This window comes from Myotis nattereri, assembly GCF_964212035.1.
Source record: "Myotis nattereri genome assembly, chromosome: 15".
Lineage (NCBI taxonomy): Eukaryota > Metazoa > Chordata > Mammalia > Chiroptera > Vespertilionidae > Myotis > Myotis nattereri.
This window is the reverse complement of record NC_138090.1, coordinates 29,058,636-29,075,583: the sequence shown is the minus strand read 5'-3', so window position 1 is coordinate 29,075,583 and position 16,948 is coordinate 29,058,636. Positions and strand designations below refer to the sequence as shown.

At 52.0% G+C, this 16,948-nt stretch overlaps 1 protein-coding gene across 1 annotated transcript in view; it reads left to right on the top strand.

Annotated features, from left to right (window-relative positions):
* Positions 1-3,766: 3,766 nt before the first annotated feature.
* Positions 3,767-16,948, top strand: part of SLC7A5 (solute carrier family 7 member 5) — a gene marked incomplete at its 5' end in the record, with an annotated part of 37,546 nt that continues 24,364 nt past the window's right edge. Inside the window, one exon of the mRNA XM_081107857.1 lies at positions 3,767-4,310. Within this exon, the coding sequence (XP_080963983.1) occupies positions 3,767-4,310 (544 nt within the window). The remainder of the gene's footprint in view (positions 4,311-16,948) is intronic.

Genomic DNA, 16,948 nt, shown 5'->3' with positions numbered 1-16,948 from the left:
AGATATACCCTCTTTGCCGAAACCGGTTTGACTCAGTGGATAGAGCGTCGGCCTGCGGACTGAAAGGTCCCAGGTTCGATTCCGGTCGAGGGCATGTACCTTGGTTGCAGGCACATCCCCAACAGGAGGTATGCAGGAGGCAGCTGATCGATGTTTCTCTCTCATCGATGTTTCTGGCTCTCTATCCCTCTTCCTTCCTCTCTGTAAAAAATCAATAAAATATATATTTAAAAAAAAAAGATATACCCTCTTAGCAACTTTCAACATACACTACAGTATTGCCAACAGTATAGTCACCATGCTGTACATTATATCCCAGGGCTTATTTATCTTGTAATTGGGAGTTTGTACCTTTTGACCACCTTCACCATTTTCCCCACTCCCCATTTTCTATAGCCCACGTTTTGCCATCAGGAAACTGAAGTTCCCTGAAGGTTTGGAGATAACCGTTGAGAGTTCAGCCCTAGCTGGTTTGGCTCAGTGGATAGAGCGTCGGCCTACCAACTGAAGGGTCATGGGTTCGATTCTGATTAAGGGCATGTACCTCGATTGCAGGCTCAATCTGATCCCCAGCCCTGGTCGGGGCTCATGTGCGAGGCAACCAATCCATCTGTCTCTCTCACATCACTGTTTCTCTTTCTCTGTCTCTCCCTCTCCCTTCCACTGTCTCTAAAAATCAATGGAAAAATATGCCGGGGTGGAAATTAACAAAACAAACAAACAAATATATCAAATGATTTATTTTTAATAAATTAAAAAAAAAAAAAGAGTTCAGAAAGTGGGCAGAAAAAGCTTGAAGGGCAGCTACTACATTGGCCTAACCTCCAACCTGTCTCCTGGCAAGTGGAGGGCCTGTGACAGGTTCTTTTCTCCTCAGGCGGCCCCAAAGCCTCTAAGACTCCAAAAGGGAGAGAGGCTTCCTCAGGGGGTTATAACCTACAGCAGATGCAGGTCTGCCTGACCGAGCGCCATGACGTTTTCCTCCAGGGCAGTTCAGCTTCTCCAAAACCAATCCTTCCTGTTCCAAGAGGAAACGTTCCTTCCCAGAAGGCCAAGTCACACCTGAGAAAGAGGAACGGCTTGCTCCTACAAAACGGCAGCTTCCCAGGTCTCAGAAATGCACTGGGGGCCCCAGCTCAGCCAGAGCACCAAGTGGGGCCTTGGAGAGTTACACCCCATTGTTTCATTCATGATCTATCATGAACATAGTTTTCCAGCAAAGATGATTTTTAATGATCATACTGTATCTCACCATGCGGATATAGCAACACTTACCAAACCAAATCCGTTTGGCTTATATCCATTATTGACTATTTTAAAGTTGTAATAAGCAACCATGTGCATAGCCAAAACACAGAACACCCTTTACTTCCTTAGAGAAATTCCTAAAAGTGAAATTACTGGCTAGACAGAACACACGATTTTAAGGCTTTTGATGGAAACTTTCAAACTTCCCCCTACAGAGATGTTCAAGATATTTTCCCCTTTAGCCTCGGTGAGAATGAATGACATGATTTTCAATAAATTACTGACTAGTATATGAACAAAAAGCTCCTCAATGATTCGTCCAGTAGATGGCACTCGTTGCTAAGATTTTAAGTCTTGGATTTCAGGCAAGGCTCTCAGTACTTGATTCAATTTGCATCAGTAAAATCAGATATATATCAAAGCAAATTTGCAGAAGGAAATCTAGGACGTTATATAAAAACCAATCAACAGTGGGATCTTGGGATCCTGTGAGACCTTAAAAACACTCTGGAATGTTGTCACCCTTCCAGCTATTAAAATCTCCTGCAACTTTCCAAGAACCCCGCAGGGACCAACATTTAAGGTGCACATGCATTCTCTCCACTTTCCCTGTTAATTTTTACTCCAGGAAAGCAGGATTGGGCCATCCTGGTTCCTTCTGACCGGCTTTCTGGGCCCTTAGCTTACCACTTCCATGTGTGATTACTGATTGCTTCTCTCTGTTGCTGGAGGTGGCATTCACTGGAGCCCAGTGCAGTGGCCCCTGCAGGTGTCAGCCGCATGAAGCCAGGCAGAGGTCTTGGGACCTGGCCTTAGAGCTTTGCCAAATGGTGCCCTTCCTTTTGAAACCAAAATCCATCCTGAGATTTTCAAATCTTAGCTGCTATAAATGACAAAAATTTAACAATAGTCTGGAGGTGAATAAGCCACAGGAAGAAGGGTGGCAGAATGACTAAAAGTACACATAGAAGGATGGAGTTCCAGCTCACGTACTGGTCAAAATTAAATCACTCCACTAAGTCTGTTTCCTCATCTACAAAATAGCTCTAATGATAGCACCTACTCTATTAAGCAAGAATTTGCATTCCAAGGGCTCAGCACAGTGCCTGGTACCCAATAAGGACTCTAAGTTTGCTTGGCCATTGCAACCTCGCCTCCTGCCAAGCAGCACCCTCTGAAGGAACAGTGGAAAGAACAAGAATGAAGAAATTGTTTTTTTTATTATCCCAAGCCACCCATTTAGACAACATCTTGCAAGTTAATATTTGTGTTGTGTGACCCCCCCGCTGTCAATAGTTCACTCGGCTCTAACACTGCAGATGAATAACTGGCATGCTGCGGGGGCGGGGGGGGGGGGGGGGGGGCTCTATCAGGGTGCGGAAGGTCCAGAATGACATGCCTTGGCTAAACTCCCCCCGAAGGGACTCAAGTTCTTTTCCAGTTCACAGTCAATTTAATCAGCAAGTACGTCGTTCTTGCTCCCAGGCCTGGAGTGACCGGTCATCCTGCACTCCCTTTGACTTCTGACCTCGCTCTGGCTATCTGGCAGCCCTTCTTACCTAAGATGCCTCTTGCGTTCTTCAAGAATAACAGGATAAAGCCCCTTCACCTGCAGTCCGCCTTTAACTTCGTTGAATTTCCAACCGAGATTTGGGGTACAGTTTTCAGGGTGCTTCTTCGGGAATCCCCCATTTTGTTCATTTAACTGAGCTTATGCAAATATCAGGTTTCCCAAAACTCGTGTCACTGCTTTTCAAAATTGTATGCCCTGAACACTGTTCTTTGGCACGGAGATTCCTGTTGGGACAAAATGGGAATTTCTTCTGCTCACTCGGCCCAGTGATTCAGTACCCCGAACCCCAGCTGGACCATGAGCTTCTCCCAGGAGGGGCCGTTTCGATCCTCTTCATACCTCCCGGGTCCCGGATGAGCAGACTGCGGGGACTCTATTACCGCAGCCCATCGGGGACAGAAACCCGCGCCCCACCGGGCCTGGACGCTCTGCGGGAGCAGGCAGGCCTCCTCTGAGCCCCAGTGTCCCCCTAAAGCCCACCCTTCCTAGCTTCGGCCTCAGGCCCGCCCGAAGACCGCCTGCTTCCAGCCCGGGGCAAAGGTGGGTCGCCCGACCACCGAGTCGCGTTTGGGCCACGTGGGCGGCGGGGTCCAGGCCCGGACAAAGCGGGAACTCCCCCGGAGGGCGAGGGGCGGGGCCGGGCGGGGCGGACGGGGCGGGAGTGGTCGGCCGATGGCACCTGGGCGGAGGGGAAGGCGGGGCCTGGTGTGCGGGCGGCGGTGCTAGCGGCGCGGGGCAGCGCCGGCTTAAGGCAGGTATTAGAGGCGGTGCGGCCGGGGACGGGGGCGGGAGGTGGGGCGGGGAGGGGGCGGGGTCGGGACGGGGCCAGGCGCAGACAGGGCGGGGCCTGGAGTAGAAAAGCGGCGGCGGCGGAGAGGGAGGGCGGCTCTTCTCCAGTCCGCAGCGCGCACCTCGTGTCTGCCCGACCCGCGGCGCGGCAGCAGCATGGCGGGCGCGGGCCCCAAGCGGCGCTCGTCGTCGGCCCGTGCGGCGGCCGCCGAGGAGGAGGAGCTGCAGGCCCGCGAGCGGATGCTGGCGGCGAAGCGCGCGGAGGGCGCGGGGGGCGCGGGGGGCGAGGGTGTGGCCCTGCAGCGCAACATCACGCTGCTCAACGGCGTGGCCATCATCGTGGGCACCATCATCGGCTCGGGCATCTTCGTGACACCCACTGGTGTGCTCAAGGAGGCGGGCTCGCCCGGGCTGGCGCTGGTGATCTGGGCCGTTTGCGGCGTCTTCTCTATCGTGGGCGCGCTCTGTTACGCCGAACTGGGCACCACCATCTCCAAGTCGGGCGGGGACTATGCCTATATGCTCGAGGTCTACGGCTCGCTGCCCGCCTTCCTCAAGCTCTGGATCGAGCTGCTCATCATCCGACCCTCCTCGCAGTACATCGTGGCGCTGGTCTTCGCCACCTACCTTCTCAAACCGCTCTTCCCTACCTGCCCGGTGCCCGATGAGGCCGCCAAGCTCGTGGCCTGCCTCTGCGTGCGTGAGTATCACCGCGGGACCCGCCTGGGTGGGGTGGGGGGGACCCCGGGCCATCCCTCATCCCCGAGCCCCCGGCCATATTCAAAACCCCGGGCCATTTGGAATCCCCAGGCCATCGCTGCGGTTCTAGGCTGAGGTCCGAAACCCACGTGCGTCTCATTCATTCGTTTACACATCACCTTGGGAATTCCGCAGTGACAGACAGCGTGGTTCTTGCACCCTGCCGCTTGTGGGCGGCCCGCTTCCCCACCTGGTCCATTCAGATCCGGTGGAGCTGAGCAATATCCCCTTTCTCTGGGGAGGCACCCACGTGGAGGGAAACGAGAATTTCCTGCTTGCTGTTTGAGCTTCCCAGTGCTGTTTATGGAGACAAATTGTGGTTTAAAGAAATTTCACTCATAGCTCCTTTCCAGACCAGCTTATTAGGAATCAGCAGAGGCTAACTCATACAAAAAACAGTGATAAAATTCTGTGTAGGCAGCAGTGTCTGAATCCCCTGAAGATTACCATAAGTAGTACAAGAAGGGCGCTTGGCCGAAAATTAAATTTGGGTGCGGGGACTCCAAGTTGTGCTGACAGTCAATGGCCACAGTCCTAAGTTGGTGGGCACTGTGCTAGTATATTGGTAGACCTGGTCCTAGTATGTTGGGGGACACACTGTTAGTATATTGGTGAGCATGGGCCAGGAGTGTCGGTTTTAAATTTGTTATACAAAATTTCCTGGGGGCCAGAGACCAAAGAAAGGCTGACAACATCATTACATTGAGAACTTACATAGGAGGCACATCTTGGGCGTTGGCAAGACAACATAGCTATCATCTCCGCCATGTGGCAGGTGCTAAAGAATTACATAGGACAGGGCAGGGTGGAAAGGGGTACTGGGGTATGACCTGCCCTGATAAGGGGAAAACACCTTATTACATACTTGCCCAGGGCAGAGCAAGGGAACCAGCACATTTGGAACATAGGGAAGGGATCCGAGGATCTATGAGGGGATTTATTGGGAAGTAATCTCTGTTCTCCCCAGATCTAGCTGGATCTAGCATGAAGGTCCGGCATCAGTCAGGCCACGGTCCCCTTCATGGAATAGTCTCTCTTCCACACTACAGTGTTAGTATGTTGATGGGCATGGTCCTGGTAGGTTGGGAGGCATGTTCCTGGTATGTTCTTCACCTAAGAGTAAACCAGGCTGGAGAAAATTACTGCTTTACAAAAAACAGTTTTCTTATGGGATTTCCAAAAAAATTAATTTATACCAAATGTAATGTGATTTTTCTAAAAGGCCATTGGCAGTTTTTCCGCCTACCTATTGGCCAACCTCTAGGGAGGCTTGCAAATGGAAGTGTCCTGCTTTCAGAGTTGCCACCTTGAGCATTTGCCCAAATCTCATTCGTGCATATAAGTACAGAGGTGGCAGGGTACATTCCTGGTTTCAGATCTGAGCCATGAAACTCAGGGACTGTGCCGTTACTGGAAGTGGCTTCTGCCTGGCCATGCCTGCTGGTCTTACTGGGCTTGTAGCGCCTGTGGACCGAGTTTCCTGCTGGTGTCACTGTGCCACGGGGACAGGTATTTTAGAACTCTGAGACATGCTCGGAACATGGCGAGTCCTGAAGGCAGAACTCAGTGCAGCTCTGTTTGGCTGCTGGGATCACCTGCTTTCCTGAGAACCTGAACAGGCAGGCAGTCACACGGGGGCGCAGGGATAGTATTTGCCTTGTTAATGTAAAAAACCATTGAAACCTGTAAAGAATTTTGTGAGTTTATTTGAGCCAAACTGTCAACATATGCCAGGAGCAGAACCTCAACGAATTGAGATAATGCTCTGGAGAATGGCGGGTTATGTCTGTATTTACACATTGCAATCAAAGGAAAGGGATGTAGGTGGGTTACATGAAATTCATTGGTGATAGATTAAGGAGGTGGGAAAAAGCAAAGCGGGGGAAACCTCTGGGGTAGGGTCAAAAGTGAAATGATGGACATGTGCTTCTTTTACACAGATGGATACAGGATAGTTTTACATAATTAACAGCTGACAATTAACTTGATAACAATAACATTGAGGGAATGTCCTGTGCCCTGAGGGGTCCGGAAAAAAGGGAAGTTACAAGTTACCCAGATATGTTATCTTAGAGGCAAAAAGACAAATGGGCTCAGTAAAGATCTAAGTTGATCTTTGTCAGGGAAAATACTGGCCTAGGACATGACTACCCACTACAACCTGTTTGTAGTTAAATATTTAATTTTCAGACCATCTTTTGTGGTTACTTTAGGTCTCTGAGTTTGCAACACTGCCATGCAGGCCTCCCCTGAGCTTGTGAGGTTACAGGGGTGGGCAAACTTTTTGACATGAGGGCCACAATGGGTTCTTAAACTGGACTGGAGGGCCGGAACAAAAGCATGGATGGAGTGTTTGTGTGAACTAATATAAATTCAAAGTAAACATCATTACATAAAAGGGTACGGTCTTTTTTTCCAATAGTTTTATTCATTTCAAACGGGCCGCATCCGGCCCGCGGGCTTGCCCATGGCTGGGTTAGCATGTGGCCCCTTTTGTTCACAGTCTTTTAGGGGCAGAGGGTCTCAGTGATATGAATCTCAGCTTTAAAAACTTTGGTCTAAATCTAGGAATAGTTATAGCAATAGTCTATGTGCCTGAGAACAGGAAAGCCTCTGGCTTCTGGTGGACTTTGAGATGAGGGTTTTATGGGGTGATGCATTGGACTGGCTAAGGAAAAGCCCCTCTAAAGCAGTGGTTCTCAACCTTCCTGATGCTGCAACCCTTTAATACAGTTCCTCATGTTGTGGTAACCCCCCAACCATAAAATTATTTTCGTTGCTACTTCATAACTGTAATTTTGCTACTGTTATGAATCGCAATGTAAATATCTGATATGCAGGATGTATTTTCATTGTTACAAATTGAACATAATTAAAGCATAGTGATTAATCACAAAAACAATATATAATTATATATGTGTTTTCCGATGGTCTTAGGCGACCCCTGTGAAAGGGTTGTTCGACCCCCAAAGGGATCACGACCCACAGGTTGAGAACCGCTGCTCTAAAGGCAAGATAAGCCCTAGCTGGTTTGGCTCAGTGGAGAGTGTCATGGCCTATGGACTGAAGGGCCGGGGTTTGATTCCCTTCAAGGGCTCGTGCCCGGATTGTGGGCTCGATCCCCAGTAGGGGGCGTGCAGGAGGCAGCCAATCAATGATTCTCTCTCATCGATGTTTCTATCTCTCTCTCCCTTCCTCTCAAATCAATAAAAATATATTGAAGGCAGGATGCCTTTGTTGGGTTGTTTGGTCATTAGGAGAAGTTTAATTGTCCAATTTTCATTGCTAGATACGATATGTTTGGGCCCAGTATGTCCATAATGAAATAGGTGGTATCGTTAAAGGGCCCCCTTTCTAGTCTTTAAAAATGGATCCCTTACTTTCTTAAACTTTTGGGTTTACGTAGGTAAATCCTCAGATTCTAGTGGGCTGCAGTGGATATGCTCTGGCCAGTGCTCCAGCTCACTTCTGTTCTGGCGTTGCAGGCCAGTGGAGTAGGTCGTGCCAGTAGCACCCCTTCCCCTAAGAGTGAGGGTGACCTTTCCATGTATTGATCAGCTTTCGTAGCCCTTTTTCTTGGAACCTCCTGTATGAATGTGATGTGTGTGTGTGTGTGTGTGTGTGTGTGTGTGTGTGTGTGTGGCTTTTTCTGATGCAAAGAGGAGTTTCAGTGTCACAGAGGGATGTACTGCCTGCAAGATCAAGGGCTAGTCTAGAGCCTTACTTGGCGGGGATAGGAACATGGCTTGTCCAAGGCTGACAGCCTACTGACGGGCCTGGCTGTTCTCACCTAGGACAGTTAAACCTCAGTTCCGGGACATCTCTGATTGGAACAATGCTGTCACAGAAAGAATGTCTCCATTTTAGAAGAAGACTTCAGTTCTCAACCCGATGACCCTTTCGTGCTGGTACATCAGCATAACAAAAAGTGTCTCTCAGGCCACAAATACAGGAGGGAGGGAGAGTCTGTGCTGTGAATATTTTCTCCTTTTTTTTTTTTTTTTTTGGTTTTGTTGCTGGTAAAATGGATGTTTAGCACAATTTTAAAACATACAGAGGCCATCAAGTGTGCTGATGTTGCTAAGGGTGTGAAAGTGCTCATAAAACACCGATCACAGGAATTGAAGAGGTAGAAGAACTGTTGTTGGTTTGGATAAAGGAAAAGCAGTCAGCCAGTGGTGACCGCATTTCCGAGGCAGTGATAAGGGAAAAAGCAAGGATGCTGCACCCCTGGAATGAATGCTGGAAGTGATTAGTTCAAGGCTAGAAGGGTGTGGTCGATAAATTTAAGAAGTGTTTGTTTACAGATTAAACAGCACATTAGACATGTACTGTATATAAGAAAGGTTAAAACAGGGAATCATGGGTCTGGAACGAATTAACTCAATTTACATTATTTCTAATGGAAAGAAATGGTTCGGTTTTCGAACAAATTGCTTCTCAAACAGCCTTCTGGAACGCATTAAGTTTGAGAACCGAGGTTCCACTATACAGTGAAAGGTCATGGTTGTTTAAGAAGGGGACTTCTGAGAAGGCAGTGAAAGTTCCCACAGGAAAGCCACAGAGTTCCTGAGTGCTCTTTAACTATTGCACAAAAACTGGGTTCTAACTCTTTCTTGGTGACCATGTGGAATTTGATATAAGACTGGGTTTACGTGGGTTATTTACTGCTTAATGAAAACTTGTTAGTGGCTGGCTGCTGAAATCAGATGAGTCTGGGTTCTGCGTGTGTGACGGAGTCACTCAGGTTGGAGTTGAGTTCTTGCCAGCTGGGTTTGCTTGGGCAGTTTATCCTCCCTTCCTGGGCCACTGTTTTGTAAAACGTCTGGAGCGGCCCGGCTGGGGGCTCAGGAGGGCCGGCCAAGGACAAGGACAGGGTCTTGTATGTCAGAGCAGCTGTGGTTCAGAGACACCGCGGTGGTCTCATTGGTCCTTTATCTCAGGGGAGGCGCTCTCAGAAGGGATCTGAACAGGTCCCCTTCTTCGTATGCTGAATTATGAAAGGGACTTGGAGCCTATCTGAGTCTGGTCACTCCTACCCAGGACGCGTAGCTGTCAGGGACGTGGCCGCAGCAGACCGCTGGTTGCCCACCCTCCTCTCTCCCTCTCCTAGTTGGGTGAGGGTAGGACCGTGCCCACTGGGACAGCCCCCACACTTGGACTTGCTGGTTACTTGTGGAACTTAGGTTGGTCTACTGGTGGCTGAGAATGGGACTCTGGGTCACTGGGTCCCCTTCCTGCATGGTGGCCCCTCTTGAGGTCTGAAGAGCACGTTCTGCCTTCTCATGGAGACAGACAATTGGCCAGGGCTCAGACAATTGGCCAGGGCTCCCCTAGACTGAGTTAGGCCCCCACCATGACCCTGACTTGGGCAGACACACATGTGGGGGTGGGGCATGCTCAGCTGTGGGTCCTCTGGGACCTCTGGCCTGCAATATTTTCCACCTGGTGTCAGGTAAAGAGCCTATGCTGTGCGTGTGGACAGACCTGGGTTCTGTTTTGAGGAATTCCCTGGGAATGCCAAGCCTCAATTTACACATATGTGAAGTAGGGATTTGTCACAGCTCTGCCTGGGTGTTTTTGAGGACTCTAGGCCATTGTGTATTTAACGATGGCACATAGGGACCCGGTTACACTGTGGCTGTGACTTACTCTCCACACTGCCCTCTGTCACCTATAGCATCTTGGACTGCCCTAGAACTTGCTCTTCTCTGGTTTAGGGAAAAGAAGGAAGAGAGAGGATGGCCCGGCTGGTGTGGCTCAGCGGTTGAGCGTCGACCTATGAACCAGGAGGTTACAGGTTCAATTCCTGTTCAGGTTACATGTCAGGATTTCAGGCTCAATTCCCAGTAGGGGGCATGCAAGAGGCAGCCAAGCAATGATTCTCTCTCATCATTGATGTTTTTACCTCTCCCTCTCCCTCTCCCTCTGCAATCAATAAAAATATATTTTAAAAAAAGAAGAAGAAGAGAAGGAGAGGGTGGAGAGAAGGAAAAAGCCCGGAGCTTGGCGGCAGCGGCGGCGGCGGTGGTGGTGTTGGTGGTAAATGCTAACCTGCTGTCAGCTCCTCCAGGTCGGGGTGAAGGGCAAAGATGAAGTGTAGGTTTGGTGTCTGTGGGGTGAGCCATGGCCAGCTGACTTGCAGGTAAGTTGGTCAGTTGGGGTGATGACCAGAGTGGGGAGGGCAGACCATAACAGCACCTTCCATCCCCCAGTCTTCTAGCTGCCTGGCTTGTTTCCATCAGTGCCTGCCGGACAGTGACCCTGCTTCTGGGGGTGTGGGAACCCCTACAATGTGTCTAATACTGTGTCCCTAGGACTCCAGCCAGGCCTGTCACAGTGAGGCCTGGTTCAGGGTGACTGGCCGCCTGCCAGTTGCCAGGGCTAAGCTCCTTGATGTGTGAAGCAAAGGCTTCTGGGTGTTTCAAAGGAGCTGGTGATCCTAGAATCGCAAGCTGTGAGCTCAGTGCAGACAACAGCCTAGTAATTAGCCCTGAAATCCGACCAGCCCGCCAGACATGAAAGTGGTCCGGCCACGGGAGCTAGTCTGGTCCAGTCAGGACTGGGGCCAAATTCTGTGCGGTCCTTCACAGAAGCATTGACCCCAGGGAGGTGGGAAATGCCGGCGAATATTTCTCACCCTTTTCCCTGGGTCACAGCCCCTTTGATAATCCCATGGAATGTGCAGGCTCTGCACAGAAATCGGTACCAGGCATGTTCACTGCAAACTGTGTGGCCCTAGGGCTATGGTCGGCAAACTGCGGCTCGCGAGCCACATGCGGCTCTTTGGCCTCTTGAGTGTGGCTCTTCCACAAAATACCGACTTCTGCACATGCGCCACAAAGTTTTAATCACACTGTACATGCGCTCCCGCACGTGGTATTTTGTGGAAGAGCCACACTCAAGGGGCCAAAGAGCCGCATGTGGCTCGCGAGCCGCAGTTTGCTGACCACGGCCCTAGGGTGTTCAGGTCCCCTAAGGCCCTGGCCCAGGTTGGAAGCCACCCCTACCCCCGAGAGGGGCCCTGATCAGGGCAGAACCAGATCCGACATTTTCTAGCTGGTGCCCTTGGATTCCCTCTTCCCATATGCTCTGCACCTCAGCCTATGTAATCAGTGTTGTCATTCCCATTTTTATGGCTGGGGAAACTGAGGCAGGAGTGGGCTGGGAATGCTGTGCACCCTTCTCCACACTGAACTGCCTTTTGTTCTCAGTGTGGGTGGTCACATGACTGAGTCTATGGCAGTGAGGGTGGCAGGCGCCAGGGATCAGGAATGCTGTAAGATCCCACATCCAGGTATCTGGTTGGCCGGGGCAAGGACATGTGGATCGGAGGTTCCTTATATCCTGGATTCCTGGGAAGTGCCTTCTCCCCTGTCTGTGGGGCACCACACATCTTATATACTTCTCATCTTTCTATCAAAATCACCTTGTAAATGAGCTTCTAGGGCAGGGTGGGCCAATAGCCACCCTGTGGGTTCCAGGTGCCCAGCGGCCATAAGTCCTGTCCTGTGGCCACAGATTGGCCTCCAGTTCCTGTCCCCTCCTTCCATGATTCACAGCAGATGCTGGGGACTGTTGGGGTGGGGCATGTGATTCTACACCCCTAGTCGGTGTCACCTTCCAGGCTCTTGTCTGGATTATGGTCAGGGGAGTTGCCCAGAATGCACCTGTTCCCAACCCCGGACTTTGCTTCATCCTGTCCCCACCAACAGGACTGCTGCCCAGTCCAGCAGCTTTTTGGCTCTGATGGTTGGGGTCCCATCTACCTCATGGCAGGAGGACCCCACCCAGCTCTGTCCTCGATCCAGGCAGGATGCTGGATTCTTGCTCTGGCTCTGGAGAGTGAGCTATGCCATGCAGGACATTTCTGGAGGTCGAGCCCGCCCCTCTCCCCAGTGGATTTTGCCCGCTATGTGAAGAATTAGCACTGACTTCCCATTTGGGCTCTGGGAGCATGATACACGCAACTTGATCTGTGCTCTGAGTCGCTCTGACCTTGGTTGCTGGCTGACATCTGTCGCTGCTGAGACCTGATCATCTGTAAGTCACTCAGAGTAGCCGATACTGAACTGAGGCCACTCCTCAGCAGACGTGAGCCCCGTGGCCCACTGTGACCCTGTGGCCAGCCCAGCCCTTTGTCCCCTCCATGTGAGTTGCCCAAGACCAGCACAGGATTCAGCCCTCAGCACTCACATGGGTGCGGGGCTGTCTTCATCTGCTTCCCTTCTGGGGCACCCTGTCAGCCTGATCAGCTGGAAGGCCAGGGCCTCTGCAGAAGGCCTAAATGGGGTCCTGGCTTTGTCCTCGAGGTAAATGGGAGCATTGTGAGTATCCTGCAGTGGTTGAGGGAGGGGCTTCTCTGCAGTGAGCCCGACCCAGAACACGAGGGAGGGGGCTCGCGGTCTTCACTGTTATCCAGGATGTCAGGGTTCAGGAAGTCCAATGCTGTCAGCTCCATATAAAGACCCTGCACTGGGTGTTGGGCCGAGGTCTATGGAGCAGAATAGGGACTGGGCCCTGTCCTGGAGTGGCCTAGCCCAGTAAGAGGAAGACACATGGAAGCACATGTTCTATAGCTCATTCAGGCCCTGTATCTAAAAGGGCGTGCAGAGGGTGGGGGCTGGCCTGCAGCCCAGGATGCTTGGGGCAGGCACTCATGGGCACTTCTCTCTGCAAGTCCCACATAAACCCTCGGCCCAGAGAGCAGCAGACAGCTGTCCAAGGCCCTGTTCCCTAACAATAGCCTGGTTCAGACCTGTGGGACAGAGTTCCCCATCCACCCATCCCTTCCCCTTTGAGGGTGCCCAGTAGATGTGCATCTCAGGCATGCTCACTTTGGTTGGGGCCTGATGGGGGTGGCCTGCACCTTAGAATCACCTGATCAGGACTGATGCCCAGTCCCTCTGAGACCTAGCAGTGAAGCACAGCACAGGTCAGGGAGCTGTGCTGGAGCCTGTCAGGGGCAGCCAGGGTTGAAGATCCTGGGGGAGTGGCATAGCACAGGAGTGGGACTTAGGAGACCTGGGCGTACTCACCCTGCTCTGTGTCTGCTGTGTGACTTTCAGCATGTTAAACAGCCTCTCTGAGCTCTCTACCCCAACTATCACATGGGGGTTGAATACTGCACATGTCGTCTCACCCCTCAAGTACAGTGCCTACAGAAGGTTTTCTCTCCTTTTTCTTTATTAGCACAACTGCTGGAGGAACCATTTGGGGAGGGTGGGGTTCCCATCCACAGATGTATGCATGTATCTCTGCATTTAGCCAGTGATGGAGATTTCTAACCACTGAGACCCCTGCACATACACGTTTGGCTATTCTCAGCAGATTTTTGCACTCAGCCATGACTAATCAAATTAACGCTAATTTTTGATGGGGTGCCAGACATCATGTTTGCATAGCTTACCCACAAAGCAGGCGGCAGGATGAGGATGAGGAACCAGGCTCAGACATGCTAAGTAACCTGCCCAGGGTCACACGGCATGGTCAGAACTCCCTCAGATTTTAGTTTCGGGGGCCCTTTGGGAACCTCCCTGTTCTCCAGGACTCTTGCTTCCAAAGAACCCAGTAAAGAGAGAAGTTGCTATTTGTGGGGTTTCCTGCTTAGCCCAGGACTCAGGGTGTCGGCAGATTCTAGAGGTGAGTAATCTGCCTTTTTGGTGTGTTTTGAGATGAATGTGTCAGCCTTTTCCAGATGCTCGCTGACACCTCCACCCTGGGCTGGGGTGAACTCTGTGGTTGGGCATAACCCAGCCCCAGTCAAAAATGGAAAAAATATGGAAACACGTGTTCTTGGGCTGGTCACAGGCAATTTGAAAATGTGATGCTGGCCTATTAGTAATATGTTTTTGCAGAAATTAGTGAGTGGAGCCGGGGAGGGGCTTGAGGACCAGTGTGCCCCCTGGGACTACAGATTTCATGTCCTGCCTCTCCCTCAGGTGGCAGCCTCTTGAATTGGAGCACTTCCCTTTGCTCCTAGAGAGACTGGGTGTCCCTGCTCCTGCGAATGGCTTCATTTCCCCTCAGTGGCCAGCAGTAGGGATGAGGTCTGGAGCCTGACAACCTGAGCTGCTCAGAATTGTAGTGCATCCTGGGAGTGAGGGCACATGGTTTGGGTTGTCAGGTCATGCACATTTCTTTTCTTGGGACCCAGTAAAGGTGATTTATGCATCGGGAAGTTACCCCCTGGTTCTCTAACTGGGGTCCCCAGACAAGAGCCTTAGCATCCTTGGGCCAGAAAGGCAGATTCTCAGGCCCCCGGGGGACTGACACACCCTGGAGGGGAGACCCCCGTCTGTCATTAGGAGGGATGAGAGCGTTAAGGCAAGAAGTGAAGGCTAGGAGGGGGGGGAGGGGCCACCTGTGGGCAGGGGCTTGCACGGAGCAGAGGACATCTGGACTTCAGGGGTCTGGAGAGGAGGACTGATGACAAGCTACACGTCCAGTGAGCATCTGCCAAACCCTGGGTCTCTGTGTGTGCCAGGTAGATTTGGATGAATAATGCCAAGGCAGGACAGGAACCCACAGAGGGACTGGACACCGCTTTAGTGGTCAGCCCTGTTGGTGGCAGCTCTCCCAATCACCTGGGTCACACTATCCCCTGTGCAGTCACTGTCATCCTAGGAGCCAGCCCAACTAGCCAGGGCTTAGGGTCCAGATGCCCAGTGAGTTCTGAGATGTCTGACAGGTGGGGGGGAGGTGGGGGCTGGCTCTAAGTCAGCAGGCTGGCTGTCTGCCTGAGCTCAGGTCTCAGACCAGCCTCAGCCACAGTGGTCAGCGGGCACTGCTCTCTGGCCTGGTGCCAGCTGCTGCCCTGGGTAAGCCCAGGAGACCAGGCTGGACCAGCTTCCTGGAACTGGCACAGCCTGCTGGCCACTTCCTTTTTATCTCAGGGCCCATGGAAGAGCTCTGGGTCAAATGATACTTGTTGGCCTGGCAACTCAGCCCCTCCCGGGCAGTTTCTGACAGCCGGACCCCACCTGTGTGAGGCAGCACTGCTCACAGGTCTCAGACTGCCTTTGCCCCAAGAATTGGCTCTTTTTATCAAGAACCCTAGAACCTGTGTAGAAAGCACCACCCAGATGGGGAAGCAGAGAGAGTGGAGTATCTCAAGTCAGACTGGTGGGTGGAGACCCCCCAGAATACATCCTGCTCAGGGTCAGGGAGAGTTCCAGAGGCGTTCCCCAACAGTGTCCTGAGAACTAACAGATCGAGGGGAGGAGCCACTGAGTCATTGAGCTTGTGCCCAGCCAGTGTCCTCGGCTCTTGTGGTCCTTGGGGGATGTGCTGCCCTGAGGTCTGCAGATGACTGATCAGAACCGAGCCACCCAAATAGGCCACCACTGGAGTTGGACCTCGCCACTGAGGCCAGGGGGTGAGAGCAGGAGGCCCAGCCGAGGGGTCTTCCTTCATTGGGCAGCACTTCCAGCCTTTGAGGCCTCCCCGACATGAGGATGGGGGTAGGAGCAGAGCCACCACAGGCAGAGGAGGGCAGGAGCCCCTCAGCAGAGGGATGGTGGCTACAGCACAGCCCTAGGATCCCGGCCCTTTGCTGAGCTGGAGCTGGGTGCCCCTGTGGCCCGCCAGGTGGGTTATGTTACAGCAGGACAGGAAGGGACAAACCGGAGGAGGATTGGAATGAGCCAGCGCATACAGCCCAGAGCTGTCTTCTCGCCAAGGGGCCTTGGGCTTTATCTCCTTTGCCCCAGCTGTCAGGAGCCAGCCATGCTTATCTGGGGGTGCTGGCTCAGAGAGCCCTGGAGAGGGCTGGCTTCTAGCCAGAGTGCCCTCCTGATAGCCACCCACCTTTACTAGAATCAGGGGTTGGTGGCCTGTGCCCTGGTGTGTCCCATTCTCTCCCTCACTGCAGCACAAGTACTTTCTCCTAATCCCCCTTCCTGGCGGGGCTGCGAGTTAGTATTCATGGTGACAACAGCAGCAAACCCTTCTTGCCGCTCCGCACACCCGGAACCTTCCAGGGTGCCCATGAGCCCCCATCCTGCAGGTGTGGATACTAAGGCTCCGAGGAGTCAGGCATCTTGTCCAGGTGGTGGAGTTTAAAGCAGGGAAGCTGGGCTGCAATCCAGCCATCAGCTCCTCCGGGGGCTACTTTTGTCAAAGACACTGCGTCCTGGTAGATTCGCCTATTTACCTAAGATTATATTTCATTTAGGAAACTTCACAAAGGAACACTATGAGAACAATAAAGTACTTGTTTACTCATCAGCCAAAGTCAATGAAAAGTAAAATTTCATCATGTGTTTTGGTTCTTTTTACAAAGAAACAAATATTATAAAGTTCCCTTTGTTCCGTGATCCGGTCCCTTCCCCTCCCAGACCGTGGTCGCCTGCTCACAATCTGGACATTTTTAATGTCCTGAGCTGGTGCTGCATTTGTGGGGAGAGCCTCAGGGCAGAGGGGCTCTGACACCTGCTGGGCGGGGCTCGGCACATTTTGGCCGGGAACAGCTGGGTTGGATCTGGAATGGACTGGTGTGTGCCCTTTGGTACCAATGGAGGGGCTTTGAGGTGTGAGAGGAGGGACCTCTGTCCCACCCTGGTGACAGCTAAGGCCCCC